We start from the raw sequence: 20292 nt of genomic DNA, 5'->3' as shown, positions 1-20292 counted from the left end.
GGGTGTATCAAACTTTTCTTAAGTGGTTTCGCCGCAATGTGCAACAAACCTCTGCAACCAATACACAAGCAATTACTTCAAGCACACGCCACACAATTCGAGTAGTAACTTCATTGTCCATTTCTCAAACGAGTAAAATGTAAACCTTGCACATTGCGAAACAGAACAAATAGAACCCAATAAAACAAGCACCAAACAATGTTCTGAAGTATTCCAATTCCATTCGTTTCATAATTTCCATTGCTGTGTAGATGAAGTTATTTCGTTCTCTCAACTATAAGAGTATGCTACACACACACACTCTCCATTCCTATTTTGTTTGTTGTTGGTTCATATAATAAAAAGCACAGACCCGCTGACAGCCTGCATTCACTGACTTCTGCCAATCAACTGATCGGCGATTGTGTTTATTTCAGTGTTGCCAGGTTATGGGTTTTCCCACCCAAATTTAGGGATTTTTTCACGTTTGGTGGGATTTTTGGGGGTAAAAAATTATTTCAGGCCTTATATAGTGGAGCAATTCTCAAGCAAATTCGGAACAATTCTACCATGAGTTATGAGAAAAAAGATGCGGAAAGTCAATAAGAAGATCCTAAATACAAACAAGTATCCAATAGCATTATTTTCGTTATCTTTTTTAAACTCTTCTGTTGAAAGGGCATTTTTAATATTTGACAAAATTAAAAACAATCGTATTTTAACTTAGCGGCTGAAAGGTTTTTAAGAGTAAGCCCGCTTTTTAAATTGATATACATATTGTATTATTACATCCATAGAAAAAATCTCTTTTGTTTTAAAGTATTTTCTTAAATAGAAAATTTTATTTTTTATTTACTTCAAACGAAAAAAAATGTAGCATCAAAAGAAAACATAGTTTTTCTAAAATTTCGTTTCTCAGGAAAGAACTCTTCTTTCAGGATATATATTTGTGTTAAATTTAATTTTTAAAGTGTATCACTACAGGATTTTTTTCACTCAAATTTTACACAAAGTGACCTTCTGTGGTATCAATCATACCAGCAAAATATTATACAAATTGGTTCAGATTTACATATAGGTCCCATATATATGCATCGCTCGATTTTGTCATATTTGGCCATAATACTCTTATTTATCAACCTATGTTATGTTATTCTAATTTCAAAATTTTGATGTACTATCTGATCGTATTTAGACTTACATGTAGCTCTTCCATAATTCTATTGCTCTATTTGCAGAAATTTGGATTTATTACCCACAACTAATTGACCGATTTCCTCTTTTTTAATAATGGACTCAATATTAGTGGCATACTAACTCTTTTGGTGCAAAATAAACTATAGCTCCTAATATTAGACATTTCTGCTCAGATTGTGACAAGACACCCATAAACATGCACCCCCCTTTGTGTTCACCAAAACCTATACCAATGATACCACACAAATGCTTATGTTTACTAATTCAGTAGGGGTGGTTTAGGATATGATATAGTCGGCCCCGCCCGACTTTCTACTTTACTCACTTGTTTTTTATTAAAAACAATTTTTACATTTTCAATCATTGACTTAATTAAATTAATGTTTCTATCTTGATTAAAAAGTTATTTGTTTCATATAATTTATTAATTGAAAAAAATATCAATTTCAATCAACTTTTTAATTGGAAATATTTTGGTGATATTTTTTTCTGTGTTAGATATGAAAATTTGAGAAAACTTTCTATAGAAATAAAAATTTGACAAAATTTCATAAACAAATGAAATTTTGACAAAATTTCCTAAAGAAATGAAATTTTGACAAATGCTTCTATAGAAATAAAGTTTTGACAACATGTTCTATAGAATTAAATTTTGACAAAATTTTTCTGTACAAAATAAAATTTTGACAAGATTTTTCTATGCAAAATAAAATTTTGATAAAATTCTGTATAAATATAACATTTTGACAAAAGCTTATATAGAAATAAAATATGGACAAAATTTTCTGTAGAAATAAAATTTTGAAAAAATTTTCTATAGAAATAACATTTTGACAAAATTTCTCTAGAAATAAAATTTTGACAAAATTTTCTATAGAAATAAACATTTTGACAAGTGCTTCTATAGAAATAAAAATTTGACAAATGCTTCTATAGAAATAAATAAATGACAAATGCTTCTATAGAAGTAAAGTTTCATTTTCTATAGAAATAAAATTTTGAAAAAATTTCTATAGAAATAAAATTTTGGCAACATTTTCTAAAGAAATAAAATTTTGACAAAATTTTCTATAGAAATAAAATTTTAACAAAATTTCCTACAGAAATAAAATTTTCGCAAAATTTCCTATAGAAATAAAATTTTGGTAAAATTTCCTAAAGAAATAAAATTTTGGCAAAATTTTCTTTAGAAATAAAATTTTGTCAAAATTTTCTATAGAAAAAAAATTGCAAAAATTTTCTATAGAAATAAAGTTTTGACAAATTTTCTATAGAAATAAAGTTTTGAAAAATTTTCTATAGAAAAAAAAATTTTGACAAAATTTTTTAAAATAATTCGAAAAAAAAAATGTTGACAAAATTTTCTATAGAAAAAAAATTTGCAAAAATTTTCTATAGAAATAAAATGTTGATAAAAAATTTCTATAGAAATAAACTTTTGACAAAATTTTCTATAGAAATAAAATTTTGACAAAATTTATTTAGAAGTAAAATTTTGACAAAATTTCCTATAGAAATAAAATTTTGACAAAATTTTCGATAGAAATAAAATCTTGAGAAAATTTTCTATAGTAATAAAATTTTGACAAAATTTTCTATAGAAATAAAATTGCTATAGAAATAAAATGTTGACAAAATTTCCTATAGAAAAAAAATTTGCAAAAATTTTCTATAGAAATAAAATCTTGACAAAATTTTCTATAGTAATAAAATTTTGACAAAATCCTCTATAGAAATAAAATTTTGACAAAATTTTCTATATAAATAAAATTTTTACAAAATTTTCTATAGAATTAAAAATTTGACAAAATTTTCTATAGAAATAAAATTGAAAAGTTTTCTATAGTAGTAAAATTTTGCAAACATTTTATTTCTATAGAAATAAAATTTGCAAAAATTTTCGATAGAAATAAAATCTTGCAGAAATTTTTGCAAAATTTTTTTCTGTAGGAAATTTTGTCAAAATTCTATAGAAAAAAAAATTGCAAACATTTTCTATAGAAATCAAATCTTTCACAAATCTTCTATTGAAATAAAATTTTGACAAAATTTTCTATAGAAATAAAATTTTGACAAAATTTTCTATAGAAATAAAATTTTGACAAAATTTTCTATTGAAAATAAATTTCCAAAGATTTTCTATAGAAATAAAATCTTGCAAAAATTTGCAAAAAATTTTCTATAGAAATAAAAATTTTGACAAATGCTTCTGCAGAAATAAAATTTTGACAACATTTTCTATTGTAGTGAAATTTTGCAAAAATTTAATTTCTATTGAAATAAAATTTTGACAGGATTTCCTATAGAAAAAAAATTTCCAAAGATTTTCTATAGAAATAAAATCTTGCAAAAATCTTCTATAGACATAAAATTTTGACAAAATTTTCTATAGAAAAAATATGACAAAAATTTTATTTTTCATTCATCGGGATTTTTGAAGATTTTGCAAAAAGGTTCCTCTCCAACTACGAGGTAATTCAATTTTCTATAGAAATACAAATTTGAAAACATTTTCTATAGAAATAAAATTTTGACAAAATTTTCTATAGAAAAAAATTAGCAAAAATTTTCTATGAAAATAAAATTTTGACAAAATTTTATAAGAAATAAAACATTGACAAATTTTGTTACAAAATAAAACTTTGACAAAATTTTCTATAGAAAAAAAAAATTGCAAAAATTTTCTATGAAAACAAAATTTTGACAAAATTTTTTACAAAAATAAAACTTTGACAAAATATTCTATAGAAAAAAAAATTGCAAAAATTTTCTATAGAAATAAAATCTTGACAAAATTTTCTATAGTAATAAAATTTTGACAAAATCCTCTATAGAAATAAAATTTTGACAAAATTTTCTATATAAATAAAATTTTGACAAAATTTTCTATAGAATTAAAAATTTGACAAAATTTTCTATAGAAATAAAATCTTTCACAAATCTTCTATTGAAATAAAATTTTGACAAAATTTTCTATAGAAATAAAATTGAAAAGTTTTCTATAGTAGTAAAATTTTGCAAAAATTTTATTTCTATAGAAATAAAATTTGCAAAAATTTTCGATAGAAATAAAATCTTGCAGAAATTTTTGCAAAATTTTTTTCTGTAGGAAATTTTGTCAAAATTCTATAGAAAAAAAATTGCAAAAATTTTCTATAGAAATCAAATCTTTCACAAATCTTCTATTGAAATAAAATTTTGACACAATTTTCTATAGAAATAAAATTTTGACAAAATTTTCTATAGAAATAAAATTTTGACAAAATTTTCTATTGAAAAAAATTTCCAAAGATTTTCTATAGAAATAAAATCTTGCAAAAATTTGCAAAAAATTTTCTATAGAAATAAAAATTTTGACAAATGCTTCTGCAGAAATAAAATTTTGACAACATTTTCTATTGTAGTGAAATTTTGCAAAAATTTAATTTCTATTGAAATAAAATTTTGACAGGGTTTCCTATAGAAAAAAAAATTCCAAAGATTTTCTATAGAAATAAAATCTTGCAAAAATCTTCTATAGACATAAAATTTTGACAAAATTTTCTAGAAATAAAATTTTGACAAAATTTTCTATAGAAAACATGACAAAATGACAAAAATTTTATTTTTCATTCATCGGGATTTTTGTAGACTTTGCAAAAAGGTTCCTCTCCAACTACGAGGTAATTAAATTTTCTATAGAAATACAAATTTGAAAACATTTTCTATAGAAATAAAATTTTGACAAAATTTGCTATAGAAAAAAAATTAGCAAAAATTTTCTATGAAAATAAAATTTTGACAAAATTTTATAAGAAATAAAACATTGACAAATTTTGTTACAAAATAAAACTTTGACAAAATTTTCTATAGAAAAAAAATTGCAAAAATTTTCTATGAAAACAAAATTTTGACAAAATTTTTTACAAAAATAAAACTTTGACAAAATATTCTATAGAAAAAAAAATTGCAAACATTTTCTATAGAAATAAAATTTGGTAGAATTGTGGTAAAAGTTTCTTCCAATCGTGATTCCATCGCTTTTTTGTGAAAACTTATTTCCTTAATTTATGTTTATAAAGAACAATTAATATCAGATAGATTACCGATATTCTATATTACAACGATATTAAACAAAAACAATGAGAGCTGTGTGTGATTTGCAATGATATTTTTTTTTATAGTGGATTATAAATCACTTACATTTTCACTTAAAACCACTTACTTACCTTTAATTTAATTCTACAAATCATTCCAATTATTCTATGCCTTTTTTTTTAATTTCTAACAGAACTCACACAACTAAAAGAAATATGTATGTCTAATTTTGTGTTGTTTTTTTTTTTTGGCGTCAATTTTGCTAGGCACATAAATTTTTAATTTTTTTTAGGTAAGTTGCCAATCAATTTCAGCATGGTTTGGAATTAATTTTAGGAAAACAACGATCATAGCATGGAAACATGAAACATAGCAAACATATGGATTTTTTTGTCATTGATTTTTTTTTTTAACAAAAAATGAACTGCATGCAAACAACAAGTAAAAACTGTTTAGTTAAATTAGAAAAAACATTATCTTTATTATTTTTCTGTGTTTGTTTGTTTTTTTTTATTATTATTATTTTGATCAGTTATTAATATTATTGTAATAAATAGGGATTTATATTGTTAATAATTAACTTGCATTTCTATTTGTTTCTTGATTTTGTTGGAAGACAACGTAACAATAATAAATAATAAAATATATTACGTGTATGATTGTTTTTTTTTTGTTTAATGGTTATGTGATAAATAATTCTGTCTCTCAAACACATACATATAAATATATGCATATGTCTCTAAAAGAATAAAATTTATTTTTATTTCTTTATTATATTAGTTAAAATAGTATATAAAACAAATTATAGTTTACAATAAACTAAAATTAAAGCAATCGAAAATTAGCAAAAACATAATGGGAAAAATTAAATTTAAAATCTCAAAAAAAAAAAAAAATAATAATAATAATAATAATCTGGTCTATGAAAAATATGTCTGAGAAAGATTATATCGTGGGATACTTCGAAGAATTTTGTGCACATTTTTAACTATCACTGTCACTATTTTGAAATATATTCTATAAATGCTTGGTGGAGTTTTGAGAAACATGATGAGAAAATTTTCTATAGAAATAAAATTTTGACAAAATTTTAAGGTGGTTATACAATAAAAATCGTATCTAACGACCTCCAACATCCAAAGAAAAAAAAAATCCTCAGGAACGAAGCAATTGTTTTCAAAAGAAATGGAACCACACGCAGAGAAGGAATATGATCACCTCAACCATGTTTCGAGAGCAAAATGTTATTTTTGGACGGTGACCATGAAACATTTTCGTCGCAAAAATGGTGTTTTCTCGGCAAACATATACATGGTTGCCGAAGTAAGCCATATGCTTTTTGAGAAAATAACATGGTTGCCGCAAACATGTTACATGCTCTCCATCCAAAAATATCATTTTGCTTTCGAAACATGGTTGAGGTGATCATATTCCTTCTCAGGGTGCAATGGCATTTAAAATTCTTGTCGTTATATCCGGAACGTCGTTATAACCCTTGTCGTTATATACGAAATCTACTGTATGTGTCGATATATTCTATAATTTCTAATTGTTCAAGGTTCCCCTCTACTTTTCTTGGTATTAAATTGTGTACGAAATTGTGTATGTGAAAAAAAATGAGATTAGATAACCCAATTCCCCATGGATGTATTTATTCCTGAAGTCGCTGTCGCTTTTCGTCCGTCGCCTCTGACTTGTATTCTGTTTGTCGATATCTTCTGCTATAGATTATTATAGGCACGGATCGGTATTCCTGGAGTATCTTTTTGTCGTCACTAATTTCGTTTTTTGTCGCCGTTGATTTTGGCACACTGAAATTTTCTATAGAAATAAAATTTTCACAACATTTTCTATAGAAATAAAATTTTCACAACATTTTCTATAGAAATAAAATTTTCACAACATTTTCTATAGAAATAAAATTTTGACAAAAGTTTCTATAGAAATAAAATTTTGACAAAAGTTTCTATCGAAACAAAAGTTTGACAAAATTTTTCTATAGAAATAAAATTTTGACAAAATTTTCTATAGAAATAAAATTTTGACAAAATTTTCTATACAAATAAAATTTTAACAAAATTTTCTATAAAAAATTGACAAAATTTGCTATAGAAATATAATTTTGACAAAATTTTCTATAGAAAAAAAAATTGACAAATTTTCTATAGAAATAAAATTTTGACAAAATTTTTTAACGAAATAAAATTTTGACAAAATTTTGTATAGAAATAAAATTTTGACAAAATTTTCTATAGAAATAAAATTTTGACAAAATGTTTCTATAGAAATAAAATTTTGACAAAATTTTCTATAGAAAAAAAATTTACAAAAATTTTCTTTACAAATAAAATTTTAACAAAATTTTCTATACAAAAAATTGACAAAATTTTCTATAAAAATATAATTTTGACGAAATTTGCTATAGAAATAAAATTTTGACAACATTTTTTATAGAAATAAAATTTTGACAAAATTTTCTATAGAAATAAAATTTTGAAAAAAAATTTTATAGAAATAAAATTTTGACAAAATTCTTCTATAGAAATAAAATTTTGACAAAATTTTCTATAGAAAAAAAATTTAGAAAAATTTTCTTTACAAATAAAATTTTAACAAAATTTTCTATACAAAAAATTGACAAAATTTTCTATAAAAATATAATTTTGACGAAATTTGCTATAGAAATAAAATTTTGACAACATTTTTTATAGAAATAAAATTTTGACAAAATTTTCTATAGAAATAAAATTTTGAAAAAAAATTTTATAGAAATAAAATTTTGGCAAAATTTTCTATAGAAATAAAATTTTGACAAAATTCTTCTATAGAAATAAAATTTTGACAAAATTTTATGTAGAAATAAAATTTTGACAAAATTTTCTATAGAAAAAAAATTACAAAAATTTTCTTTACAAATAAAATTTTAACAAAATTTTCTATACAAATAAAATTTTAACAAAATTTTCTATATAAAAAAATTTATAAAATTTTCTATAAAAATATAATGTTGACAAAATTTTCTTTAGAAATATAAATTTGATAAAATTTTCTATAGAAATAAAATACTAAGGACGAATTTCTTTAAAATAATGAAATTTTAATTAAAAGAAAGTTTATAATATTTGCATTAAAATGATGTTTCTTTTAAATTTAGGACATAAATTTTTGAGATATGAGTCCCTCCATTGAAGTCTTATGTCTTTGAACTAAGGCAAATTTTCCTTAAAGTAAAGAAAAACATTTTTGATTTAAAGAAATTGTCCTTAAATTGACTGAAATATTGAATCTTTAGATTTAAAATAAAAACACTTCAAATAGAGGCCAAGACTTATTTTGAGAATTTTGTATTTGTGATTTAGTTTTTTTTGTTGTTTTTGGAATTAAGAAAATCTTTTTTACTTTGAAATATCTGTTATAATTTGGATTTTTAAACTGGCAATTCTTTGTACATGAATAGCTTTATTAATATATCGCAAAAAAGAAAAATGAAAACTCCATAAATGAGATCTGTAGCCTAATTTTAATTTTATTGATCCTAGATTTAAAGCTACACAGGTTACTTAAAAATGTCTTTATTTTAAAGAAGCCCCATCTTTGGCTCAGAATCAATACCAAAAACCTTAAGGAAACGTTAAAATCTTTGGATCCAAGTAAACTTTTGTTTGAGTGCAGCAATGAGTTTAGTGATCAATTTTGAAAGTTTTTTTTCGCCTCTAGTGATCGAAAAAGAACAAAAAAACATTGAAACTATATTTGCGTGCTTGATTCTAGGTTAGGTTAGGTGCCAGACCGATGTATCAGGCTCACTTAGATTATTCAGTCCATTGTGATACCACATTGGTGAACTTCTCTCTTATCACTGAGTGCTGTCCGATTCCATGTTAAGCTCAATGACAAGGGCCTACTTTTTATAGCCGAGTTTGAACGGCGTTCCACATTGCAGTGGAACCACTTAGGGAAGCTTTGAAAACCTCCGAAATGTCACCAGCATTACTGAGGTGGGATAATCCACCGCTGAAAAACTCTTTGGTGTTCGGGCGAAGCAGGAATCGAACCGACAACATTGTGTATGCAAGGCGGGCATGCTAACCATTGCACCACGGTGTTCAAAGACATGCGACTTTAACGGAGGGGCGAAAATTTACAAAATTCGTGTCCTAAATTTAATGAAAAATTTTTTGAAGCAAATATTATAAACTTTATTTTAATTAAAATTTCATTATTTTAAAGATTTTTGTCCTTAATATTTTGTAAATTTCGCATCCTAAAATTTAGGTGGCGTAATCATTAATATCACGTAAATATTTGTTTTTCAGTGCAGATTTAACGCTAAATAGCTCAAAACAAATGTCTTTATTTTAAAGAAACAGCATCTTTGGCTCGAAATCAATACTAAAATCCTTAAGGGAAGGTAAAAATCTTTGAATTTAAATAAACTGTTTTTGAGTGTATGAAACGCAAATGTATATAGTGGACAAGTTTTGATCGAAGTGCATCATTTTAATCGGTCCATATGGGGGGCTATATCAAACCCAAAATAAATTTTGAAAAAATTTTCTATAGAAATTAAATTTGACCAAAGTTTTCCATAGAAATAAAATTTTGCAAAAATTTTCTATAGAAATAAAATTTTGCAAAAATTTTCTATAGAAATAAAATTTTGACAAAATTTTCTATAGAAATAAAATTTTGCAAAAATTTTCTATAGAAATAAAATTTTGACAAAATTTTCTATAGAAATAATATTTTGCAAAAAATTTCTATAGAAATAACATTTTGCAAAATTTTTCCATAGAAATAAAATTTTGCAAAAATTTTCTATAGAAATAAAATTTTGCAAAAATTTTCTATAGAAATAATATTTTGCAAAAAATTTCTATAGAAATAACATTTTGCTAAATTTTTCCATTGAAATAAAATTTTGCAAAAATTTTCTATAGAAATAAAATTTTGACAAAATGTTGAGAAAATTTTCTATAGAAATAAAATTTTACAAAAATTATCTATAGAAATAAAATGTTAACAAAATTTTCTATAGAAATAATATTTTGCAAACATTTTCTATAGAAATAAAATTTTGTAAATATTTTCTATAGAAATAAAATGTTGACCAAATTTTCTATAGAAATAAAATTTTGACAAAATTTTTCATAGATATAAATTTTTGAAAAAAATCTCTATAGAAATAAAATTTTGACAAAATGTTGAGAAAATTTTCTATGGAAATAAAATTTTACAAAAATTATCTATAGAAATAAAATGTTGACAAAATTTTCTATAGAAATAAAATTTTGTAAAAATTTTCTATAAAAATAAAATTTTGCGACAATTTTCTATAGAAATAAAATTTTGTAAAAATTTTCTATAGAAATAAAATTTTGTAAAAATTTTCTATAGAAAGAAAATTTTGTAAAAATTTTCTATAGAAATAAAATTTTGCACAGATTTTCCATAGAAATAAAATTTTGCAAAAATTTTCCATAGAAATAAATTTTGCAAAAAATTTACATAGAAATAAAATTTTGCAAAATTTTCTATAGAAATAAAATGTTGACGAAATATTGCAAATTTTGTAAAATATATAGAATATCTTTGAATAAATAAAGATTGAATACGATTTTAATTTGGTTTACGTCTATTTAACAAGATTCTTTGTATAATCTATATAATATGTGTTTTTTAATACTCAATGATATATCCTCTATAGGTTAAATGGAATGGATTATTGTTGTTTTTTTTAGTTTTAATTTTTTTTGGTTTTTTCAAAAATATATATATGGATTAATGTTTTATATTAAATGGTTTATTAGAATTTATTGTTTTTGTCTGGATACTGGTTATTAATTTTGGTTTATTTGTGGCTGTGTTTTTTGTTGCTGTTGTTTTTGTAGTAATGGTAGTAATATTATTTGTAGTGTTGTTGTTGTTGTGGTTGTTGATAGAATTATTTGAACTAGTAGTAGAGGAGGAACTTCTTAAACTAGTATTGGGATCATGCGATTTTGAAGTAGCGATGGTAAAGCCGGCTGCAAAAAGCACGGGGAAAAAATTAAACATAAACAAAATCAAACAAAATTAACAAAAGAAAATCTTAGCGTAATTAAATAAAAACTAAAAGAAAAACAATAAAAATAAATTATACATTATACATTTTTTTAATTAAAAAAAAATCATACAGCAAAACGAAAACAACAATAAATTATTTCAAACGTATTTTTGTTTTGTAAAGCATAAAAATGAAAAATATAAACAGCTTGTTTTTCAATACGACAACATTACAATATTAAAATTGACAAAATCAAGAAAGGACAACTTTATTCATTATTATTGTTTGTTGTTAATTATTAGCGTTTCACTTGCACGTATCGTATTCAAAGTTTTGGACATTTTTCTTTCTTCTCTTTTATCTTTTTTTTTTGTTTCAATTTAAAAAAAGTGTTCCTTTTAACAATCTATAACAATTTAAATGTTTTAATTATAATATTATTGTTTTACAAGGAAAAAAACAAAGCAGAGAAATTATAACAATTGGAGACAAATTAAATATGTATGCAAATTAACTTTATTTTATTTATTTCTATCTGTTTTGGTTTTGCTATTCAAAAAAACAAATAAAACCAAAATAGATTTTTTTTCTTTAAATATGTTACTTAAATAAACATTTAAAAAAGCCCAGAACTCTGAGACGTATATATACAAAGTAAATATATGTTAAAAAATTAAGTGGTGTTTTTTTTTTAGACTAGAGGAATTATGAAAATTTTATTTTCAAATTCTTCAAATTATTTATTTATATACAATATTTATTTAAAAAATTTTGATAAAATTTTATAATTGGTCCGATTCCCATTTTCTTTTTGATAAAAAAGCCTTTATTGTATTAGTGATTTAAAAAACTAAAACAACAAATAATTACAAGGTGAAGAATATCATATAGGTACAATCATATCGTAATAGTGAATTTAGTTCGCATATATCTCAAGTTTTTAATTAATAATGTCGACAAATCTAAATGATTTCAAATTGAAAGTGTTTAACAAAATTATTTCTTGTATAGGAAACAATTTTCCAATTCAATTACGAAATTAATTGATACAATGAATCTTTTAATAGAAATATCTTCAATCACGAAAATGATACACAGAAAAAAATTTCACGAAAATTTTTCCAATTAAAGTCTTAATTGAGTTTTAAAAAATATTCAATTAAAAATTTAATTGATTCAATAAATTTTTTAATTGAAACAAAAATCAATCATAAAAGTTAATAGTATCAATTAATTTTTAATCAATTAATTTTTTAATTAACTTTCAATAATTTTTTTAATTGACTTTCAATTAATTTTTTAATTAACTTTCAATAAATTTTTTAATTGACTTTTAATTAATTTTTTTTTAATTAAAATTGATCTTCAGTGATTGAAGACATTTCGATTAAAAAATTAATTGGATCAATTAATTTTGTGATTGAATCAGAAAAAATTTTTTGTGTGTGTAGTATCAATCACAGTTTAAATTGCACATAAAAATATTTGATTAAAAAATTAAAAGATTTTATTAGCAAATTTCAATAAATTTTAAGTAATTTAATTATTTATTATTTATATTGATTGCAAAAATTATTTTTTTAAATTAAATAACGCCATCCGAATTTGATAAAAAAGTTTATTGCATCATTTTTTTTAATTAAAAAAGTTGTCAGCTTCAATCGACTTTTTAATTGGCAATATTTTGGTGATATATTTTTTTTTTGTAAATGAGATAAAAAAATCTATTGTACTTGGAAAGGAATATAAATTATTTTTTTCTTTTAATTAATTTCTTAGAAAAAGAAATTAATCGAATCGAATATTCAATAATTTCTTTTAAGGATTAATTAATTTTTTTATATTAAATTTATATTAATTTAGTATTAATTTATTCATTTAAAATTGAATGGATAAATTTCAAATCTGCTATATTTCTTTATTGAATCAAATATTAAATATAAAAATTATATGATTCACAGAAATGAATTAATAATTAAAAATAATTAATATTTTAATTGAATCGGTTAAGCAATTTAAAAATTGACTTGATAATTTTTTTTTCGAGTTTGAGATCTCAAGCTTGAAGTTTTTTTTAACTCAATGAAATTAACTTAAATTTTCAATTTAATTAAAAATGATACATTTTTAAAATTTTTTTAATTTAATTAAAACTAAAAAATTAAATTTTTTTTTTTTTATTGTAGTTCTAGTTATTAAATAAAATAAAGAAATTGATGGAGAATTTTATTTGATTGCGACGATTACATTTTTTCAAGATTGAGATCTCAATATTGAATCAATAAATTAATACCAAATTAATTAAAATTAAATAATAAAAAAATAGTTAAATCCCTTAACGAAAATATTTTTATTTTTTTTTTAATTATTTTTATTACAAAAATTTATTGAAATCAAATCAAATTATCTATCAATTTCTTTATTTTATTTAATAACTATAAATTCTATAAAAAATGAAATTCAATAATTTCTTCTTCTTTAAGGATTAATTATTTTTTTTATATTAAATTTATATTAATTTATTCATTTAATATTGAATGAATAAATTTCAAATCTGCTATATTTCTTTATTGAATCAAATATTAAATATTAACAATTATATGATTCACAGAAGTGAATTAATAATTAAAAATAATTAATATTTTAATTGAATCGACTATGCAATTTAAAAATTGATTTGATAATTTTTTTTCGAGTTTGAGATCTCAAGCTTGAAGTTTTTTTTAACTCACTGAAATTAACTTAAATTTTCAATTAATTAAAATTAAAACTGATAATTTTTTTAAATTTGTTTAATTTAATTAAAACTGAAAAATTTTTAATTTTTTTTATAGAAGTTGTAGTTATTAAATAAAATAAAGAAATTGATGGAGAATTTGATTTGATTGGGACGATTACATTTTTTCAAGATTGAGATCTCAATATTGAATCAATAAATTAATACCAAATTAATTAAAATTAAATAATAAAAAAAAATAGTTAAATCCCTTAAAGAAAATATTATTATTTTTTAACTATTTTTATTACAAAAATTTATTGAAATCAAATCAAATTATCTATCAATTTCTTTATTTTATTTAATAACTATAAATTCTATCAAAACCAAAAAAGGAATGAAATTGATATTTTTGCATTAATTAATTTTTATCAATAATGTTTTATAAAAAAAATAATTAGATCACTTAAATATTTTCCTAACAATTTTTTATTATTTAATTTTAATTAATTTGGTACTGATTTATTTGATAAAATTCTTTTCGAGTTCGAGATCGAGATCTCAAGCTTGACACTTTTTTTAAGTCATTGAAGTTAGTTTAAATTTTCATTTTAATAAGAAAAAATTTCAATTTCATTTTTTTTATAGAACTTATAGTTATTACATAAAATAAAGAAATTGATAAATAATTTGATTTGATTTCAATAAATTTTTGTAATAAAAATAATAAAAAAAAAATATATTTTCTTTAAGGGATTTAACTATTTTTTATTATTATTTAATTTTAATTAATTTGCTATTATTTTATTGATTCAATATTGAGATCTCAAGCTTGAAAAAAAGTGAATTATTTTTTTTATTTAATTTTAATATTTTATTATATTAATTTTTAATTTGTTTTAATTAATTTTTTTATTTCATTATTTTAATTTTTTTTTTTAATTTTTTATTATTTAATTTTAATAAATTTGGTATTAATTTATTGATTCAATATTGAATGAATAAATTTTAATTCTGCTTTATATTTTTAATTGAATCAATTATTAAATGTAAAAAATTATATGATACACAAAAGCGAATTAATTAATATTTTAATTGAATCAATTTTGCAATTTAAAAATTGATTTGGTAGATTTTTTTCGAGTTTGAGATCTCAAGCTTGAAGATTTTTTTGTAACTCAATGAAATTAGTTTAAATTTTCAATTTAATAAGAATTGAAATTTTTTTTCAATTTATTTTTGTTTCTAGTTATTAAATAAAATAATATAAAATAAAAATTGATAAAATTGATTGGAACCATAACATTTTCAATTGCATTAATCAATTGTTATCAATAATTTTTTGGAAGAAAAATTTGTTAAATCACTTAAATATTTTCTTTAAAGGAATTTTTTTTTAATTTTTTCTTTTTTTTATTAATTTAATATCAATCAATAAATTGAGATGCAATATTGAATGAATAAATTTCAAACCTACTATGCATTTTTTATTGAATGAATTAAATAAATATGTTAATTGAATCAAAATTTTATTTTTTGAATTTGAGATTTCAATCTTGAAGATTTTTTTTAACTCAGTGAAATTAGTTTAAATTTTAAATTTAATTTGAATTGAAGTATATCTTCATTTAATTTTTTTATAGAATTTCCAATCCAAATTACATTTTGAATTGCATCAATATTTTTTTAAATCATTTTTTAAGAAAAATGAATTAGATTATTTAAATTTGAGATTTCAATCTTGAAGATTTTTTTAACTCAGTGAAATTAGTTTAAATTTTAAATTAAAAATTTAAATTAATATTTAAACTAAATTTAATTTTTTTGATAGAATTTCCAATCCAAATTACATTTTCAATTGCATCAATATTTTTTTAATCATTTTTTGTAAGAAAAATTAATTATATTATTTAAATTTGAGATTTCAATCTTGAAGATTTTTTTAAACTCAGTGAAATTAGTTTAAATTTAATTTGAATTGAAATATATCTTCATTTCATTTTATTATAGAATTTCCAATCCAAATTACATTTTGAATTGCATCAATTTTTTTAATCATTTTTTTGTAAGAAAAATTAATTAGATTATTTAAATTTGAGATTTCAATCTTGAAGATTTTCTTTAATTAGTTTAAATTTTAATAAATTTCAATTTTGAAGATTTTCTTTAATTAGTTTAAATTTTAAATTACAAATTTAAACTAATTTTATTTTTTTTTTGATACAATTTCCAATCCAAATTACATTTTCAATTGCATCAATATTTTTTTTAATAATTTTATGTAAGACAAATTAATTAGATTATTTAAATTTGAGATTTCAATCTTGAAGATTTTTTTTAATTAGTTTAAATTTTAAATTAAAAATTTAAACTAATTTTAATTTTTTTGATAGAATTTCTAATCCAAATTATATTTTCAATTTCATAAATATTTTTTTTTAAATAATTTTTTGTAAGACAAATTAATTAGATTATTTATTTATTTTAATTGTTGTTTCAATATTGAATGAATAAATTTCAAATCTGTTATATTTTTTTATGTTTTATTTAATAATTAATTAATTATTAAAATGATGAAATAAATTAATATTTTAATTGATAATATTTAATTGAAACAAATATGTAATTTAGATATTTATTTGCTAGAATATATTTTCGAGCTTAAGATCTCAAGCTTATTGATTTTTTTTCATAAAATGCCATGAAATTATTTTAAATTTTCAATTTAATTTAAATTGAAAAATTGTTCAATTTAAATGTTGTTATATAAGTCCTAGTTATTAAATAATATAAATTGATAGAGAATTTTAATTTGAATGGGACGATTGCATCTTCAATTGCATTAATTATTTTTTATCAATAATTTTTTTGTAAAAAAATTTAATTAGATCACATAATTTTCCATATCGTATGAACATTTATATTAATTTCCAACTAATTATTTTTAATTTACTATATATGCGAACCATCAATAAAAATGTGATTAGTTTTAATTTAGAAAAAAAAGTCTTTTCTTTTTATTTTCATACAATAAAAAAACGCCAACAAAAACAACAAAAAGTTTCATGTTAAAATATAAGAGAAATAATTAAGTTAAAAGATATACTGGTGTTAGAATTAAGGAGAAAAAAAAATCATTAAAAAAATAAGAAACAAATATTCAATTTAAGAAAGTAACAGGCTGGCCTTAATTGCGAAATGGTGGTAGAAAATCCGCGTGAAATGATTGTGATGAGAGAAAGAAAAAAAACCTAAAGCGAATTATGTGCTCTTTTTCTAGTTTTTTGTTTTATCATATTTACATTTCTTTTAGTTGTGTTTTCTTTTTTTTTTTTTTGTTTCGTAGAATATCAAAGAACTGTGGAAAAGGCTTAAGAGAGCAAAATAAAACAGAATTTTATTTTTTGTTTTGATTTGCAAAAATCACAATTTTATAGTTTATTTTTTTTTATTTATTAATGATTTGATTTATTTTAATATATTTCTAAAAAGTATTCTGGTGTATATCCTTAAATGTTATTTTTTTTTATTCAATTTTGTGTTTTTTTTTTCAGAAAAAAGTAAATCGAACAAAATCATTTTTTTTGTATATTTTAAGTATAAAAAAAAAATAAAGTTCAATCTGCATACACCGTAAGAAAAAAAACTGTTGTTACCATAAGGAATAATTATATGGGTTTTTTGGTTGTAGTTGTATGCATTGATTTCTCCAAAATATTCAATGGTTATTGTCAACACAGATAGTAAAACGGAGGGAGTTTTTGGGAGTTGGGGTGGGGCCGATTAATGCTATCTTCACAGAAAAAAAAAAAAAAAAAACAAATACACTTTTGCAGTTTGTAAGGCCCAACTGGGGATGAATTGTTAAGGCTTAATTCATTAAAGAAAAATCGTCTAGTTAATGTCGAAAAATTGATGTGAGGTATGTCTACGACTGTGGATGTTATGAAAATCCAGTGATCGTTGTTGAAGACCACAAAGAAAAAAATTTCCCCAAAATATTTTTAATTAAAATTTTAAACGAATTTTCAAAAATGTTCAATTGAAAATTTAATTGATTTAACAAATATTTTATTTAAAACATAAATCAATCACAAGAATTAATAATATCAATTAATTTTTTAATTGACTTTAGTGATTAATATTATCATTTCTGTGATTCAATTATAGATTAGTTGCATCAATTAATTCGTCACTGAATCCAAAAATTTTTTACCACACACAAAAAAATGTTTTTCTGATTCAATCACCCAATTAATTGATCCAATAAATTTTTTAATTGAAATGTCTTCAATCACGAAAACGATAGTATCAATCACAGTTTTAATTGGGCATACAAAAAATTCTTGATTAAAAATTAATTGATTTTTTTTTTAGGAAAATTCAATTAATTTTTTAATTGATTCAATTAAAAATTTAATTGATGTTGATTGCAAAACTCAATTAATTTTTTAATTAAAAAATGTAACTATTTTTAAATACTTTCTGAATTGGCTTAGAGTTTTTATTTGGATTAACAAATGATTGTTTGAAATACATTTTTAGTTAAAAATTTAAAAAAAAATCAGCACTTTTTTAACTGAATTAGTCTTCCGAATTTGATTAAAAAGTTAATTGTATCAATTAATTTTTTTATTAAACATTTTTAAATTTTTCAATCATTGACTTAATTAACATAATGCTTCTATCATGATTAAAAAGTTAATTATATCAATTAATTTATTAATTGAAAAAATTTTCAACTTCAATTAACTTTTTAATTGGAAATATTTTGGTGATATATTTTTTTTGTGCATAGAAAATTGGTTTTTTAAACCTCAACTTATTAATTCTCAACCTCAACTCACACATCTTGAATTTAAAAACGAGTTGCGACTTCAAACTTAAATAATCGACATTTTATATAATTTATCATCATCAAAAAATTGAAATTTTGTAGTAGAAAAAACCTTGGGTTTCGTTTCCGAATATTCGAAATAAAAAAAAGACAGGAGAGTATATGATCTGAAATTAAATCAGTGTTGCCATTATTTTTCGGTCTCTTGTCCTCAAATTTGGAAGCTTTGGTTCCAAAAATTTAAATTAAAATGCCCCACAAAAATTCCAAATATAGTTTTTCTAAAAATTTTTATGAAAAAAAATACATCAGAGAAAATTACTAATATTTTTTGTTTTTGATAAAAAAAAAGGTTTGCAAGTATTTTTCTGGTTCTTGTCCTTAAATTCGGAACCTTTGGTTTTCAAAAATTCGAAATTTAAATTAAAATTACTCACAAAAAGCCTCAATAAATTTCTGACAGGTTTTTAGAAAAAAAAGAATTAAGCTCTGCTGTAAAAAATCCGTGATAATTTAATATTTCCCAATTAGGCCACAAACCAATATAAAGACAATTTAATGATATAACAAAATTACAATTAAATAAATCTATTAAGAGAAATTTTTGTTCTGTGAAGAAGATGGGAAACAATTCTAAATTAATTTCATATATACACACAAACAAAATGTTGTTGGCCAAACCGGTGATTTCTAGCGAAAGTGAATCCTCTGAAACATTTCTCAAATGTGGATAAGTTTCATGGGCTTTTTTCGTTTGCTTTATTATCAGATTAAAATAATTGGTGGTTGTCCAAGGTTTCTCCATACACTAAGCAGAAAATGTTCGTACTATTTACGATTTTGATCGTTGATATTGAACCAAGACAGAAAAATTTTGTTTTCTGATTCAATCACGAAAGTAATTGATTCAATTAATTTTTTAATTGAAATTTCTTCAATCACCAAAATGATAGTATCAATCACAGAATTAATTAGAAACAAAAAATATACTTGATTAAACATTTAATCGATTTTTCCCGCACTTTAACTTTTTTCTTTTATGGATTTAATTAAATATTTAATTGATTTTGGTCGAAAATCCACTTACGTTTTTTATTAAAGTTTTATTTATTTATTTATAATTATTTTTCTATTAGGTGAAATAATTTTCTTGTAATTTTACAACTTTTTAGGTTTGATTTTTCACAAAAATAAAACTATCACCAACATTTTTCCAATTGAAATTTGAATTGAATTCTAAAAAAAATCAATTAAAAATTTAATTGGTTCAACAATTTTTTTTAATTGAAACAAAAATCAATCAATGAAATTAATAGTATCAATTAAATTTTTAATTGGATCCATTTTGGTGATTGATACTATCATTTCTGTGATTGAAAAAAATTTCAATTACAAATAATCCGATGAATTTATACTTTCTTAAGACTTTTTCGATTTTTT

General features: G+C 21.1%; 1 protein-coding gene across 10 annotated transcripts in view; it reads right to left on the bottom strand.

Annotated features, from left to right (window-relative positions):
- Positions 1-20292, bottom strand: part of Nuak (Nuak family kinase 1) — a 148820-nt gene that overhangs the window by 5567 nt on the left and 122961 nt on the right. For 2 of the 10 annotated variants that reach the window (XM_075288414.1, XM_075288422.1), the window contains one exon: positions 10866-11279. The exons of the other annotated variants lie outside the window; for them this stretch is intronic. In XM_075288414.1, the coding sequence (XP_075144529.1) occupies positions 11035-11279 (245 nt within the window). In that variant the 3' untranslated portion in view covers positions 10866-11034. Of the gene's footprint in view, positions 1-10865; positions 11280-20292 lie in introns of those variants that run through there. 10 annotated transcript variants of the gene reach the window in all.

This window comes from Haematobia irritans, chromosome 1 (genome assembly GCF_050003625.1).
Source record: "Haematobia irritans isolate KBUSLIRL chromosome 1, ASM5000362v1, whole genome shotgun sequence".
Taxonomy (NCBI): Eukaryota; Metazoa; Arthropoda; class Insecta; order Diptera; family Muscidae; genus Haematobia; species Haematobia irritans.
Note: the sequence above shows the minus strand (reverse complement) of the source record. Positions and strands in the feature narration are given on the sequence as shown.